The sequence below is a fragment of the Apis mellifera genome, linkage group LG2 (genome assembly GCF_003254395.2).
Source record: "Apis mellifera strain DH4 linkage group LG2, Amel_HAv3.1, whole genome shotgun sequence".
In the NCBI taxonomy this organism is placed as follows: Eukaryota; Metazoa; Arthropoda; class Insecta; order Hymenoptera; family Apidae; genus Apis; species Apis mellifera.
In genome coordinates this window covers 1094181-1113623 of record NC_037639.1, presented here as the reverse complement: position 1 = coordinate 1113623, position 19443 = coordinate 1094181, and the positions used below count along the sequence as shown (strand labels likewise).

Sequence of the window (19443 nt, the reverse complement as noted above, 5' to 3'; positions counted from 1 at the left end):
CAAAAAAGATAAAATAATTGAATGAGGTAAAATAAAACAAAAGTGAAAAGTGAAATAAATTGTTATATTTTATAAAAACCGCTATAAAAATACATTCGGAAATTTTTCACGTTCATTAAAATAAATGCATTTATAAATTTATATATTGGTATTTTAAATAAATAAATTTATATATATTTATATATTAATTTATATATTGGTATTTACTAATAATGTATTTGTTTTCATTCATCATTACATTAATTTATCAGAAAACGCATTCTAATCATATTAATTATAATTCATATTAATTAGTTTCTAATGATTTTATTCTATTTCCAAAAATAAAGAAAATACAAAAAACATTTTGATATTAATAATATTATTTTTAGCCAATCGCTTTCTTCTTCTTTTATAATCATATTATTTTATATTAATATTATATCATGATTATTGTAGAAATTACTTTGTATAAAAATATTGTTTAAAAAAATAAATAATGTACTCACAATATAATCCAGCTAATATATCAGTCGCTATAAATGAAATTATTCGAATTTCTATAATGCATTGATCTATTTCAATGTTTCTCAACTAAAGATAGAAAGCAAGATATAAAAAAATTTTGAAATAATTTAAGCTAAATCTTTCAGTCAAACTTTCTAGGATTGATATAAGTAAAAATAAAAAAGAAAAAAAATTGTAAAAGAAGAGACAAATGACATCTAATCAGTGATATTATCATTACAATTTAATTTAACTTGACTGAATGTTATATTGGATAATGACATCAAGATAATTGGTATTGATCCAAACATTATGAGTTAATATTAGTTGCTTATAGACGTTGCGAATATTAGTATATCATTCGAAGAAGAAACATTCATCTATTTAGAACACATTATTTAGTATCAAATTGATATGAGAAGAAAAGAACAGAAATAAAAAGAATATAAAGATAACATATTATAAAATATAGATACGTGTTATTATTTATTAAGCGTTATTAAGCGTTCTTAAAGAAAAAGTTTAAAATTTTTTAAATCGCATATAAAGTATTAGGAATTGCAATAATGTTTAAAACTATAATTACTTATCCTGTAGAAGTTTGCCTTCGTTTGATAGGCGTTTGGCCATATTCTTCGTATAGAATTATGCAACGTATTTTTTGGACAATAATAATGGGTAACTCCACAGTATTCCAACTTTGGTATTGTATTTCTTATTTTAAAACAGCAGATTTATTTGATCTATTAGATGGCATAACTTTGACTCTGTCAAATACGGTTACGTTCTTTAAATTGATCATTCTTTGGTTTAATTATCGGTAAGATATATATATTTATATTTTTCATGACACTTAATTGTCTTTAAAAAATAATTAATGATGCAAATTGTTTAAAGATGTAAAACATATTTAAGTTATTAATTTTTATATATCACTTATTTGATTATATTTATTTTTTATTATATTATACAATTTTTTATTATACAATTTTATTATATTTATTTATATTATTTATCATAAATATTTTTTATCTAATATTTATTAATATTATTTATAATAATATTAATTATTATAATTATTTATTAATAATTCCAATAATATTTATTAACAAATATTTAATTTTTTTTTTAATTTTTTTATATTAAAATTTTATTTTCATATTAATGAAATATTTTAATAAATTTTATCAGTTGTTAATGATTATAAAAATTATTTTATACAGAACAATTCACAATATATTAACAATTGTGTTTGAGGATTGGAATAATCGTGCTCTTACTGATAAAAAAAAACAGCTTATGGTGGACAATACTCGTTTATCTTCTCGCATTTCAAATTTTTTATTTGGCATTTATTCGGTAACTTGTATTTTATATTCAGCAAGTATCGCGCTGATTTCCGATGATATTGATAATACTAATAATGAATTGATTTTGAACAACAAAAAATTATTGCTTAAAATGAAGCTTCCTTTCGATTTCACGATTTTTCCACTCTATGAATTTGTTATAGTTGCACAATTTGTATTTGAATGTTTTGTAGCTCTCACGGCTGGGATGTTAATGGCATTTTCTGCAGCATTAGTAAGTTGATTGTTTTTACTATTATTATAACTATTATTTTCCACAATCAAAAAGTTATACAGAACAAATTGATTTTTATTTTGATAAATATGACTGTTTGAATTATTTTTGATGATGTCAAACCCATAAAGTTTAATCTTAGAAAAACTGAGACTAAAATTTTTATAACTTTAGAACTTATATACAATAAATAAAAAAAAAACAAGAAAAATAAATAGAAAAAAAATATATCCAATTTCTAATTTTTCCATAGAAATCCTGAAATTAAATAACAATAAATAACAATAAATAAATATTTGAAAATTTTTGAAATGAGAAAAATAACATTTTTTAAAAATTTTCTAAGTAGTTTTGAGGAATTTCTTGATTTCTAAGATTTTTTTTAATTGATAGAAGTTATATTAAATAATTTTTTCATTTGCAATAAAATTTCTTCTTTTGGTTTTATTAAAAAATTATTAAGCCAATTATAGAATGCATAATTTAAACAAACAGTCAAAACAACATGTGCCAAGCCAAAATATATCTAATTTTACTATCGCAATGCAATAATTAATTTATATGTTTTGTGCTTGGTTAGTGTTTTTTATTAATAACTTATTAACAAACTCGAAACGAAAATTTTCACAAAGAAAAAAATTTTTGAAATTATCTTAAAAATCATATTTTTATTAAAAAATTATATTTTATCAATTAACATTTATATTTTATTTATTTATATTTTATCAATTAACATTTGGAACATTCTACAGAATTGTTATGATCTATAATATAAGCAATATTTTCCAATATTTTCAATTGATATATCACGATAAACTAATTAAAATATTTAAATTGTTTACAAAAATTTTATGAAAATTTTATTAAATATGAAGATATTTAATACTTACTAATATTCTTATTATAATAATTTTTAAATATTATCTATATAATTGTAAACATTTCACGAAAGTATACAAACTCAGTATAAATAAAATTATTAATAATAAAAGTATATATATTATAATTTAAATTCTGAAAGTACTGTATAATTAATATCATATATTATTATCATATAATATCATATAATATTAATATCAAAATTATATATGCAAATTTTTTTTTAATAAGATATCAATTTCTCATAATTTTATTATCTATTTTATTTCATTTCTCTTACTAGATTTCTGAAAAATCTTCCAATCTTAATTATAACTTTTTATTTATTCGCAAATAATAAACACACATTTGTAATCTGTCTTTTCTTACATTAGAACTTTTTATATTATTATTGAATAGATTCAAAATGAACAATTTAAGATAATATTGCTAGAGATCAATATCATTTTTCAATAAAATTTAACAATTATATATTTTTATGACACTTTAGCTAAAGTGCAACATAACCTTGATATATCCACAGCAATTAATATCATCCTACTTTTAATTAGACTTATGATTGATATATGCGAATCAATTCCTGAGTAGATGTTTTTTTATGTACTCATCTCAAATCTAATTCAAGAAACTTTTTGTAAAAAGTATCATTATTTAAGGAATTCATCCGCGATATTATTGGCTACGATATGCTCGAACTCTTCTAAATTGTCTGTAAAAAGATACAACACTTGTAAAATTTGTTAATCATCATCACATTCTAATCGCCAATATAAGTATCTAATACATAATACTCTCACTATTAAACATGATAATATCATTACAATCAATCATTACAAAAAATAGCGATCTTGTATAATCAGCTCGAATCTCGATTCCAATACAGTTCATTACTCTTCAATATACCCAATTTTGATGAAAGACACACATCTACCTATATTTTCAGTTATTTAGTATGAACATGGATATCCTGAAACTGGATACTGAATCCGAAATAATTGTAAATTATTTGGATATAATTATTGTAAATATAAAAAAATGCATAAAAAATTGCTAATATGAAGTGAATTTATTTGACGTGGAACAGAATAGTAGCGCACTCTTCCCGTCAATCATTGTACTGAGTAGTACTCGTTTCCTACATTGGCATTCATCGAGATTTCGATCATGAATTACTATCAATATGGACGCGTAATTTTTCAATTCATCAACAAGGAAATCGATAGCCGTTTTATGTTCATGAGAACAGATCAAATAATACTTATTTTCAATTCAGTCTTTCCAACAAGTCGAGTTGTTCTTCAAGATTTTTGATTCATATATAAATGTACAAAGTTCAGAGTATAATAATTAGTACAGAGATTAATCGGTAATCCATTAGCTCATATCCAAGCCAATTCCTATTGAATAATTTCTGCCTTGCATACGAGAAATTCTTTGTAATCGACTTCTTTTAAGAATAATTAAATTGAAATGTATTGCTAATTGATAAATTTGCGGTAATTCAAAAATACATCAAACTATTTATTGTGAATACTGCAAATGAGGAATCTCATTGCAATTTTCACAAGAATATGTATTTTGATATGATTAGTGAAATTCGTGGTCACATGCAACGCGCGCAAATGTCTCTAATTATTCGCGTATTTAGTAATGGCCGAACTGTCGACATCGCTTAACTAACTTCTCTTCTGAATGCTCATAATAAAATAGATCTCCAACGATTAGATAGAGAATAATCACAAATTAGCAGTATGATAAGTTCATCGCACAATTCGCACAATCGAGAAAGATGAAAAATTTATCGAATTTATAATGAATCAACTAATTCTCTGCGAAAACATGTCATGAAACCGTTCATTCTTGTCGATTATTATGAATTATCTCGATTAGTTATCGGCGGCTTTCATGGGCTTAATTTGCGCGAATTAATAGAGACTCAGTCATGTAATAACTAACTACTGCATAGTAACTAAATTCCGCAAAACGTTATAGGATTGTGTTTCCATTGTGCGGAAACATATCATTAATTTATCTGACAATTGAAAAAATATTATAAAGTGTGATCTCTTTCCCACCGTATCAATAATCAAAGAATATACATCACGATTTAAATAATATCTGTAAAATTAACTTCATTTTTTATTGTTGCTACAAATAAACTTTTCAATATCGAGAACGCTACTTTTTCAAATATTAGGATGGATGATAAATTCAATTGGACGAATATATTTCGTGAGTTTCAAGAATCAACGTATAGATGATATCGGTTACTTACGGCTAATTACTTACGATATTACATAAGACATCATATAAAAATAATGATGCAAATATTTAGAATAAGGATATTAGATATAGATATCTGATTAGATTAATTATGCTACTTCTATTAAGATTCAAGATTATACATCCTTTTTTAATACGAATATGCACTGACGAATCATTCATTACAATGGAATGAATATACTAAAATTAGGACAAAGATTTATGCTTATTTGTTTTTACAATTCCAAAAATAATTCATCTTGAAATAATCACGAATCTCATTACGATTCTATTATGCAAATCCTATAATTAGAATAACAATCCATAGGCAGTTCAATTCTATCATATGTTCTATAATTCAATGTGGAAGAGTATAGATTTTAAATCAGTTCTTATTGCGAAACATTGGAAAGTCTCGTTACAGTTAAGAATTGTCTATTATGCGAATATAATTCAAAACTTACATAAATTCTCGATCATTATTCCTTCCCATAGAATGTATTTCATTCTAAATATTTTTCAGTTTAAATGTTTCTCAAAATTAATTATCCCCATCTATTGTATATATTATTGATCAAGATGAATCATTTAAATGAGTTTCAAGTGATAGTAGATATAGCGTGAAAAGAGATAGCAACATGACTTTTAGCAATAGCAAAATAAAAGTGCATTACTATCGCAGGATTAGATGAATGTCAGAATCGTGATTCATAAGAAATAGCTCTTTCGTCTTTACTATGAAAGCTTGACCAGAAATTATAAAAAAAGATTAAACGTGATATGAAAGATATCTGAATCAGCTGATGATTTAAGTGATAGTTCATTAACAAGCTATTACAAATCGTCATCTTATTAAAGAATATGAAATCACTTCCCAGAATTCAAGAAAAAACGCTAAATTATAATATATATCAATTGCTTAAGAATTTTAAATTGAGTATATTGCTATTTTACTCTACTATTTACTCTACTATTTAGTAAATTAATCACATACAACTAGTATCAATTAGTATTGTATAGTAAAATTAGCAATCTCATTATTAATATTATACATCTATTACATAGCAAAATTTATGATTTTGAATTTAAAACTAATTATCATTTTGTTGATTTTGAAATCCTTAAATAGATAGTAGTATATTCAAGTAGTAAATATTTACAAGATTTATGATCTATTTATTGTTAGATATTAATTATTAGACCTAAATAAAGATATAGAATAATGTTTCATTATATTAATATTATCAAATAGAATTTAGATAATATTTGCTGTTATATTTTTTAAGACATTTTAATTTGGCTGAAGTATATAATCCTAAGCCTATGATATGTTCCATACTCAATAGCAATCAATCCCCTCCTTGATTAGATTTATACATAGTTAAATTTCACATACATAATTAACATATGGATATGGATTAATATGTGTCTTTGTATGATACTCGTCATAGAAAGCATAGGAAATTTTTCTGTAGATTGTATCATCAATTTTGTACTGATTGCTGAAAATAATTTTGACTGTCGGATATGATTAATATAGAATATTATATAGAATATTACATAATATAATATAGTATTATAAATTATCAATCACATTGTGAGAAATTGCAATCTTATATTCTATTGCATATTCCATTGCAATACAGACCATTATCATATACATATATGTATGTATATACCTATGTATATTCAATTTCCAGAGATATACATCCATCTTAAATTCCATTTAGCTATTTGTAGTCATGAATATGATTTTTATTTTTTATTTTCACAAGTTTGATAATTGCAATATTTTAATAATCGTTTTGAAATTCGCTACATTTATATATAAAGATTTAAACAATTATGTTTAAAACGATTTAAAAATGTTAGTCTTTTCTTAATTGTTAGGTATTACATATAGGTAGTCAAATAGATATCACATGTCAAGAACTTATCGAGATTCCAAGGCATAAAGGAAAAACATCATATATATTGAAAAATATTATTGTCAAGCATCAAAGGATTCTTCGTTTATCTGAAAACGTTAAATATTTATTTCTATACACATCACTGATACAATTTTTATCAAATATTTTAGTGATATGCTTCTTAGGATTTATTCTTGTAAATGTGAGTCAATTTGATATTTTTTGTCACAAAAGAACTATCATCAAATATAAATCGCTGATTTTTATAAAAATATTATATTTAATGTATTTTTGAAAAATTATTTGAAATGTGTCAAAATCCATTATAAAGAAGTGCAAACACAATATATATTTAAAAAATATTAAAATAAATTCAAAAAATATTTTAGAAAATATTTTCAAAATAATTAATATCTAGCAAAAATATATTTTTATAACAAATTATATAAATAATTTTAAAAAAATTATAATAAATTTTCTTTAATTATATTCTAAAAGCATTTGTAAAAAATAATCAATATAAGCGATCAATCAACATATTGGATTTTTTCACTTAATACTTAATACTTGAAAGTTATTCATATGCATTGTAAACTATTCATTATGCAACTTATATTCGAAATATAAAAGTTAATCAATTATAAGAAGAATTAATAAGAAGTATTTTATTTCATTATTGACATTCTACTTCTAAATATATATCTGAATTTGTTATATTCAAAATTATGTAAATAATATTTACATTATTATATTACTTTTAACTATTATTGATGAAAATATATTTTAAAACAATAAATTAAGAAATATATTATGTAATTAAATAAACTTAGAAATTTAAACATATTAAAATAATACTTTGCATTGTCATGTCTCTATATTTAGATTTAATGAAATGTTAAGAGAAAAAACATGCAAAGAAAGATAAAAAAAACTTATTATAACTTATTATACAAATATATATATAATTCTTTTTTGTATGATGCGGTTGCCATTATCGCTATTTGACAGAATTATATTTCTCAATATATTTCTCAATATATCTCAATAATTCCATAAAAAAATATTTATAACTTTGAAATTTAAAAAAAAGAAATATATGAAAAAAAATATTTTAAAATAAAAAATATAAATATAAAAATATCTTGAATAATTTTTTTACTTATCATATTTATTCTTTTAATGTTTATAATATTAAATTATAATAATATTTTCTATTTTTTAATATTAATAATAGATGTCATTAAATATCAATTGTAACGATAGAATGTTTATTAATAATAAACAATGTTAATTTTTTTAAATTTTTCTTTTTTATTTAATATATGCAGGAAGAAATTGTAACTTATCACAAAAGATAATTAGAACTTAAACATGGAAAATATATTCTCTCTTATTAAAATTAGCGATTTATATAAAATTTCTTGTTAAATATTTTATGAAATTCATTTTTTCTATACATATACTCTATTATGCATTACTTATTATTTCAGGCTTTAGGCACTGAACAAGAATCTACAATATTCATAAAATGTTTCCCTTATTATATTGCTGCGAATTGCGAAGCATTCATTCTTTGCTATACTGGAGAATATCTTATGTTTAAGGTAAAATAATAAATAGAATTAAATACATTAATTCAAATTATTTCTTTAATATATTTTAAAGTAAAAATTATGTTATTTATATATTATATTATGCTTCTGAAAATATTTTTATATATATACTCGATAATCTTTATATGAATTTCATTATAAATTTCTGTATAATCTATGTTATTTTATTTAATAATATAGAGCGTTTCAAAATAAATTAATTATACAAAAGAAACAATAAATAATTGTAATATATATATTTATGGTATCCTAATATATTAAATGAACATTTCTTCGAATCTGTTTTATTTTTTTTTTAAAACTTTAACATAATACATAAAACAAATTTTATCATAAAAAATATTTAATTTTTAACATTTCATTACTCTGTTATAAGCAAAAATTTAAAACAAAATTGCAGTTTAAATACAAAATATAAAAAGTGATATAAATATAATAATTAAAAATTTGAAGATTGATTTCAAAGATTTTTTTTTTCTCAAAAAAATATATTATAAAAAAATATATATATAAAAATATATATTCCATAATATAATTTATGCTCTATATATACACATTTTCATTAAAATCAGAATTATTGGGTTAATCTCCTATATATGATTAATTTTATGAATTACTCTAAATATAATACTTTATTTTTTTTGTTCCTCTTTTTCATATGCTGAATGTTACAAAATTAAAATTAAAATATCTTTTATGCATATATTTTAAATAATTTTTTACTTAAATAGTTTAATAGTTTTTTTTATAAGGAATAATCAAAAATAATTAATCTATTTAATATAGTTGATTAATATTAAAAAATAAATATAAAATAATTTATAAAAATTTCATTTAATAAAATAAAATTAACTTTCATATATTCGAATTTGAAAAAAATGATTTAATTTATATTAATTGATGTTTTTTTCAAATTGATAAAATTGATTCAAAATATTTTTTTTTTTTCATTTTAATCAATAATTGTAAAGTTCAATATTTATTCTATTATATTATCAAAAAACATTTTAAATAAATTATATTAAAAACAACTCATCAAATAAATGTAATTTTATTTTTATTGAAATCAAAGATTGCATTACGATAAAAAAAAAATTCATCAATATTCATAATGTGATAATTTTAAGTTGATCTTGAATTTCAAAATCGAAGAAAATATTGATGAGTATAATTATTTCACTTATTTTTAATGTTTTTATCATTATAACTCAACTCATTATGTATTAACTTTGAAAAAAATTTATAATAATTATTTTCCAATATTTGAATTGATTGAAATGGATCTATTAATTGATTATAAAAAATTAAATTCATTAAACATTCATTAAAATTCTTTTTATAAATGATATTAAAATTTATTATGTATCATAATGCACTAAATATTCAAACAAATATACCATAACGTATTGAAAAAACAATAAATTTAAGTTAAGATATTATATCGTTATATATTATATCGTATATATCCAATTATTCGATAATTATTATGACAGTTTATATTATAGTTTTAAAAAATGCAAAAAAAAAGAAATAAATTATAATAATTTTAAATACATATTATAATGAAAAATAACTAAATAAAACAATTACATTCAACATTTTTTTCAATTTTGAAGATCAAAGTTAATTCGAGATCACAATATTATAAATCATTGAATTTTTTTTTTATCAACTTTAATAATATTATAATTAATAATATTAAATATTGTCCTTAAAAAAATTCGTGCATTTCATTCATTTTAAACGATAGTATTATTTATTGAGTTTCCTTGATATTTCGTCTCAATCATTAATTTTCTTGTTATTAATTTTTTTCAGAATGAAAGTATTGTTCATGCAGCATATGACACGCTTTGGTACAATTTAAATCCACGGGACAGTCGAATTGTATTATTAATTTTAATACAAGCTCAAAGAAAATTGATACTTTCAGCTGGGAATTTTGTGACGCTTTCTGTCCAAACATTTGCTAGTGTGAGATTATTATAATATCAAATATCATTATTTTCAAGATATTCACAATTATAAGAACATATTTATATAATTTTTGAATATCTAATAATTATTACTAAAAATTAAGAAAAATCTAATCATTATTAAAAACTCCCTATATTATTTAATTTATAATATAATTAATTTTTTAGATGCAAAAAGTTTCGGCTTCATATATTTCAATATTAATGACGATATATTAAAAAAAAAAACAATTACACTATCATTGAACTTAGGCTTATCTAATATATATTATAAAAAATAATATTAAATAAATAAAGATATAATTTTAAAAGATCTATTAATTATTGAAACTTTAAAATTTCTACAATTTAAAATATATATATCGCTAAATATTCATTTAATGAAATTTTTAAATATCATATTTTAATATTTCAATATCCTATTTTAATATCCCAAGGTAAATATCACATATTGCATTCGATATACAATTAGAACTGAAATTATAAGAATTATAATTAAAGAAAATTATAATTATAAGAAAATTAAAAAAAATTGTAATTGCAAGGAAGAATATATTTTATTATTGTTACAATTACAAATGAAAAAAATTATTTTTCTTTTCTAAAATAAAATAATTGTTAATAATAACTTTTTTAGTTTTTACGTTTTTTGCTTAGAGATTATTTGTGTAATAATATTCAGATAATTTTATTTGATTGATAACTACTTTAAGAAGAATTAGGATATAATGGATCAAATATGCAACTATTAAATCCAATTAATCTCAAGATGTATTTTATTTAATCTGTGACTATTGTGATATTATTTTGAGAAAAACTTTAATTATTTTTTAGCTTAGATTTAGTATTCATAAAAACCGCCAAAATAATTAATTAAGGAATGAAATTCTTCTAATAAAATAGATCTTTTTACTAAGGAAAATATCTAATGAAATTGTAAAATCATTTTTTTTTTAATAGAAAAACAAAATAATTTAAAACACGGTATAATAATAATGATAATAATGACAATCATCTTTTCTGCCATTTAGTATATATAACATAATTAAGTACATATATAGTACATATACAGTATATAACACAATTAACCAATGAAATTGCAAAGCATTATTAAATACTATTGTCTTCACTATATATTTTGTCAAATTACATAATATATAGACTAATATACATCATATTAAACTTAAAATATTTCAGCATTTTTTTTTATTTTTTGCGATAAAATAATTATATGAATGAAAGAATTTTGAATTATTTTTCAATGATTTTATTAATTATATCATTATAGAAATTAATCTTTGTATAAAAATATTGTATCAAAAAATAAATAAATGTACTTACAATATAATCCGATATATCAGTCGCTATAAATAAAATTATTCGAATTTCTACGATGTATTGATTTATTTCAATGTTTCTCAACTGAATAGAAAGCAAGATATAAAAATTTTCGAAGTAATTTAAGCAAAATCTTTCAATCAAACTTTCTAGGGTTGATATAGCTATAAGAAAGAAAAAAAAATTGTAAAGGAGGGGACAAATGATAGCTAATCAGTAATAGCTATTATCGTTACGTTTAACTTAATTTAACTTGACTGAATTTTATGTTGGATAATGACATCAAGATAATAGATATTGATCATAATAAGAACTATTAGTTGCTTATAGACATTGTTGAATACTAGTATACCATTCGAAAAAGAAACATTCATCAATCTAGTACAGATTATTTAATACCAAAGTTAATATGAAAAAATAAAGAAAACAAAAATGTATGAAGATAATACAATATAGAATATAAATACGTGTTAAATGTATACGTGTTCTTAAAGAAAAAATTTTTGTTTAAATTGTATATAAAGTATTGGAAATTGTAATGTCACTTAAAACTATAATTACCTGTCCTATAGAAGTTTGTCTTCGTTTAATCGGCATTTGGCCATATTCTTCGTATAAAATTGTACAACGTGTTTTTTGGATAATCGTGATGGGTATCTCCACAGTATTTCAATTTTGGTATTGTATTTCTTATTTTAAGACAGCAGATTTACCTGATCTGTTAGATGGCATAACTGTGACTTTATCAAACACAGTTACGTTCATTAAATTGATTATTCTTTGGTTTAATTATCGGTAAGATATATGTATATCTATATACAATTATGTATATTATTATAAATATGATTAATTATTATCTTTAATCATAAAATAGTTAATGATGCAAATAATATAAGATAACAATGTAAAGATAAAAATTGTTTAGCTATTTTTGTGTATTATTTATTTGATTTATTATTATATTTATTTTTTTATTATATAATTTTACTATTTTTATTTATTTCATTTATTATAATTATTTTTCAATTTATAAATTAATATTTATTTAATATTTATCAATATTTTTTTTTTAAATTTTTATATATTGAGATTTTATTTTCAAATTTATGAAACATTTTAATAAATGTTATTAATTGCTAATGATTGTATTATACAGCACATATTAATAATTATATATTAATGATTATTTTATACAGTACACTTCACAATATATTAATAGTTGTATTTGAGGATTGGAATAATCGTGCTCTTACTAATAAAAAAAAACAGTTTATGATAAACAATACCTATTTGTGTTCTCGTATTTCGAATTTTTTATTTGGCATTTATTCGATGACATGTGTCTTATATTCGATAAGTACTATGCTGATTTCTGACGATGCTGATAATATTAATAATCAATTAATTTTGAATAATAAAAAATTATTGCTTAAAATGAAGTTTCCCTTCGATTTCACGATTTTTCCACTTTATGAATTTATTATAATTGCACAATTTGTACTTGAATATTCTGTAGCTTTCACGGCTGGGATGTTAATGGCATTTTCTGCAGCATTAGTAAGTTAATTATTTTTAATTTTTACTTATTATTATTATAACTATCATTTTGTATAATTAAATAATTATACAGAACAAATTGATTATTTTTATTTTGATGAATATGACCATTTGTAATAATAAATTTTTATTATTTAATTAATTAAATTTATGTACAAAATGTTCTAGAAAAACAACCAACAAATTCAACTGATGATTTAAACTGAGGTGATATCAAATAATTTTTTCATTTATAAAAATTTCCATTTTGATATTGTTAAAAAATTTATTAAAGATTTTTTAAAAAAAAATAATGACCAATCATAGAAGGCGTAATTTGAACAAATGGTTGAAGCAACATGTGTTGAACCCAATCATTAATCAAATATATATACATATTCAACATTGTTATTACGGCGCGACAAGTATATTTGTGATTGATTAATATTTTTCATTAATAATTCAGTTAACACACTTGAAACGAAAATTTTCACAAAAAAAAATTGTTTGAAATCATATAAAAATCATCAATTAAATTTTATCAATTGACTTTTAGAATATTTTGTTATCTATATCAATATTTCTCAATATATCACGTTAAATTAAATGTCTCTAGAATATTTGAAATATGCAAAAATTTTATAAAAACTTTATTAAATATAAGGATATTTAATATTTGTTAATATAATGTTAATAAATATAATTATATATACTAATTTAAGAAGTATTTGAAAATTTTACTGTTGACAAAACAATCTACTGTTGATTTAATAAAAATATATACATGAGACTTAAATTTTGAAAATACTGTTATAATTATTCTAAGATATTAAATATTAAGATATATATGTGAATTTTTTTTATAATAATAAGATAACTAAATATTTTTTTAGTATTTTTAGTATTTATATTTTTTTAATTTTTAATATTTCGTTTCCTAAAACATAACTATATTGTAATAATACAGATAGAGCAAATTTAAATATATAAATTGTTCAAATTTAAACTTTATTTTATTATTCAATTGTACAAAATATTGTATTAACAAAATTAAATTAATAATTACTAAACAAAATTGTATTAAAAAAAATAAAAAAGTTCTAAAATTTGGTAAACTTCAATGTCAATTTTTAAACAAGATTTTTCATAAAAAAAATTATTTTATTTATAACATATTATATTCTTTATTCTTTCTACATAAATTTTTATTAAAATCAAAATTTTTAATTAGAATAAATTTTTTTGTAATATAGTGGTCGAATACTTTCATGAATACTTCGTATATATAATTAACTAATAATACAATTGAAAATTGTAATTCATAGATTATAATTTTCATATACGATTATATATACGATTAATGTAATGATAAAAAATTCTTATTACATTTTAAATGTGCAGATATGTTATATTATAAATAATTTTATATTTTATGTTATATTTAATATTTTTTTCTTTTTAAAAAAATAATAAACTATAACAGATGTATTATCATTGAATAAATAAATAAAAATTTTCATCACAATAATAAATGATGAGAATTGAATAATGAGAAATATTGGTTTATACATTGAATTGTGAATATCTCATAAAAACAATATTTATAACTTATTTATTTTCAAATCTTGTAAATTCATTCAATGATTTATATAATTAGCATAATTAGTGATAAATTAAATAAAAATATTAAAATTTTTTATTATAAATTGTATTAAATTTTATTATATTATTTATATTATTAAATAAAAAGTTAAAGTAATTTGATATGATCAAATAAGTTTGTTGCATATATTTCTTACAATTTTCTTGTAATATTTATCTTGTTTATTTATATTTATGTAATATTCTTCTTGTCTATTTATTTTAGATTTCTGAAATGTTCCGAATTATTTATTATTATTATTAATTGGTTATAATTTTTATATTTGATTTCTGTTTTTTATCTTTCTTCATAATTTTGATAATTACATTATTTTATGATAGTTATAATAATTATCATTTTAAAACTCTCTATATTCAAATATAGAGATCGTATAAAATGATTGTATAAAATAATTTAAAAATATTAATTATCTTTTTTTAATTATTATTACATATAGGTATTACATATAGGTAGTCAAATAGATATCACATGTCAAGAACTTATTGAGATTCCAAGCTATAAAGGAGAAATATCATATGTGTTAAAAAATATTATTGTCAAGCATCAAAGGATTCTTCGTTTATCTGAAAATGTTAAATATTTATTTTTATATACATCATTGATACAATTTCTATCAAATATTTTAGTGATATGCTTTCTAGGATTTATTCTTGTAAATGTGAGTCAATTTGATTTATATTTTTTATTACATTTCTTCGTTATTTAGAATTATCGTAAATATAAATCACTTATATTTAATGTATTTCTAAAAAATTTGATATATATATATATATATATATATATATATATATATATATATATATATATATATATATATTGGATTTTGTATCAAAGAAGTCAAAACACAAAGAAGTATAAATATATATTTAAAAATTACATAAATATTTCAAAATATTTAAATTTAGAATATTTGCTAATTAATTATTTTTAAGTAACTTGTAAATTAAATAATTCTAAAAAAATTCATTTGCTAAAAAAAATCATATGATGAATATTCTTTAATTCTACAAAAAAATTTTTATTAGAGAAAGCGAATATATAAAATTATGGAATATTTACACTATGACCAATTAACATTATAACATTTTAAAAAATTTTTCAATTTTATATAATATTTTAATACTTTTACATTTATTATTGAAATGTAAAAACATGATTTAATATTAAAATGATTGATCAATTAAAAAATATTTTATTTCATCTATTTGCAAATGTCTGAATTTGTTATACAGTAGACATTCCCGTACCTGTACTCCCATTATCTGAATACCCTAATATACGAACATTTTATTATCCGTATAATATTTCATAGTGATTTTTACATACAACATGCTTAAATTACAACATAAATACAATATATTTAAATATAATAAATACTTTCTTGTATTCGACCGATTAAACATAATCATGTTGAGTCTGAAACAAAGAATAGAATCGCAAGTAAAAAAAACGTATAGTTTTAACTATTGAAGAAAAATACAAAATAATTAAAGATCTTGAAAATGATGAAAGTTCAAGGAAATTAGCAAGAATACATGGTAAATGGTTCAATGATTTGAGGCGCAACGAGAAAGTAATTTTACGCAGCTATTTCATATATATATATATATATATATATATATATATATATATATATATATATATATATATATATATTATATTTCATTTATAATTCATAATAAAATTTAAATTTATGCGATTTAATGACTAAAAAGATATGAGACCTTTAAATGTTGAAAGAAACTATCAATTTTGTTCATTTCTATTTGAATAAATGAAGTTTAATGCAAAATAAAATAATTATTCTATTATCCGAAAATTCCACTATCCGGCCATTTTTATCTTCCTATTAATTCGAATATGAGAGTTTCTGCTGTATTCAAATTCATAAATGATATTTACATTATTATATTGCTTTTTAATTCAGTTATTGATGAAAATAGATAATATATTAAAAAAATAAATCACATGTAATCACATAATAACAAAATAAACTTAAAAATATTAAAATAATACTTTGCATTGCCATATTTCCACATTTAGATTTAACAAACAAAATATTAAAAGAAAAAAGCATGCAGAAAAAGACAAAAGAAATTTATTATACAAATATATAGTTTCTTTTGTATTTTTATATAATTTCATAAAAAAAACATACCTAATATATTTATAACATTGAAATTTAAAAAAAATATCTAAGTGTCTTAAATAATTTTTTTGCTTAACATCATATTTATTGCTTTAACTTAGTAATTTTTTTTTATTTTCTATTATTAACAATAAATTGAATATTAATGCGGTTGAATAATTGTAATGATTGAATATTTATTAATAATAAAAAAGTATTAATTTTTTAAACTTTTCTTACCTAATATATGCAGAAAATTATTTGAATGTGATAAAAAATAATTGGAACTTAAAAAAAATTAAAGACATATTTTATATTATTATATAATCGGAGATTTATATAAGGTTTTTTTATTAAATATTTTATGATTCTCATCCTGTTTATATATATGTAAATATATATATTCTGTATTATCATTTATCATTTCAGGCTTTAGGTACTGAAAAAGGATCTACAATATTCACAAAATGTTTCCCTTATTATGTTGCTGCGAATTGCGAAGCATTTATTCTTTGTTATACAGGAGAATATCTTATGTTTAAGGTAAAATACATATTAAAATATATAAATTAAATACATTGACTAATTCTTTAATTGCTATTACAATCTTTAATTGCTTTGAATTGAAAATTATTTTATGTACAATACATCATATAAATTATCTTAAATTATGAATTTCATTAATTTTTGTATTATATATATTAGCAATATACATATATAAAATGTTTTAAAATAATGAATTAATTATGTAAAATTAAGTTTAATTATGATAAATAAAATATTTTTTATTCAATTTTACTTTTTTCCAATAATATTCAAATACATAATATAGAGGAAAATTTAATGACAGAAATTCTGCATTTTTAAATTTTATTATAAGATTTATATAGTAAATACAGAAGCAGATCAAAAAGTATAATAAATAATTCTATAATTACGCACGCGTATGTAATGAATATAGAATAACATTCTTCAATCAATTTTCAATAAATTCATTGTTCACAAAGTTATTGAAATAGATAATATTTATTTACATATTTTATCTCGTTTATTAAATATTTTATTCATTATTTTCTATTTTTATCTAATTTGCTTAAAATTTTAAAATATTCAATCTGTATTATATATTATTTGGAAATTTTATAATTATTTTTGAAAAGAAAAATTTAGAATTTTTACGCAGAAAATTAAAAAACTTAATTAAATCTTAAATTAATTTAAAAAAATTATTATTTTATTGAAAAATTTCAAATTATATTGAAAAATATTTAACAAATGAATGCAGTTTCAAGAAAAATATATATTTTTTAGAACATTATAATCAATGAAAAGAGGAATTCACAGATGCATAATAATGATTTTAAGTTGATCTTGAATTTCAGAATTGAAAAAAATATTATAATTTATTAAATTGAATTTTTTTTCATCAGTTACAACATTAGATATTCTTGAAAAAGTTTGTATTGATCATTATTGATATTCATTTAAAAGATTTTTCTATAATATTATTATCTTAGTATTTTTAATTTTACATATTTTTTTTTTATATATTCTTTAATTTTTTTTAGAACGAAAGCATTATTGAAGCTGCATATGATATGCTTTGGTATAATTTAAATCCGCAAGATAGTCGAATTGTATTGCTGATTTTAATACAAGCTCAAAGACAATTGACACTTTCAGCTGGAAATTTTGTGACGCTTTCTGCTGAAACTTTTGCTAGTGTAAGATTATTATAAAACAAATATCATTATTACAAGACATTCATAATTATAAGAATATATTTATAATTTTTGAATATTTAATAATTATTACTAAAAATTAAGAAAAATCTAATCATTATTAAAAACTTTTTATATTATTTAATTTATAATATAATTAATTTTTTAGATGCAAAAAATTTCAGCTTCATATATTTCAATATTAATGGCGATGTATTAAAAAAAATAACTGCACTACATTATTGAACTTGTTGCGAGTATTATATATTATAGAGAATAATATTATATAAATAAAGACATAAATGATTTCAAAAGCTCTATTAATTATTCAAATAAAGACTTCAAAA

General features: G+C 19.6%; 1 protein-coding gene across 3 annotated transcripts; it reads left to right on the top strand.

The window, feature by feature from the left end:
- The first annotated feature begins 862 nt into the window (after window positions 1-862).
- Window positions 863-19428, top strand: LOC107965761 (odorant receptor 85b-like). Of its 3 annotated transcripts, none has more exons than XM_026439050.1 (6): window positions 863-1306; window positions 13245-13605; window positions 15684-15905; window positions 17805-17918; window positions 18944-19099; window positions 19266-19428. In XM_026439050.1, the coding sequence occupies exons 1-6, from the start codon at window positions 1053-1055 to the stop codon at window positions 19314-19316; spliced, it is 1158 nt and encodes a 385-aa protein (XP_026294835.1). In that variant the 5' UTR covers window positions 863-1052; the 3' UTR covers window positions 19317-19428. The 3 variants fall into 3 exon arrangements, with proteins under 3 accessions (XP_026294835.1, XP_026294836.1, XP_026294834.1); XM_026439049.1 differs by lacking the exon at window positions 863-1306 and adding an exon at window positions 12393-12843; XM_026439051.1 differs by lacking the exons at window positions 863-1306; window positions 13245-13605 and adding an exon at window positions 1694-2070.
- Window positions 19429-19443: the final 15 nt, after the last annotated feature.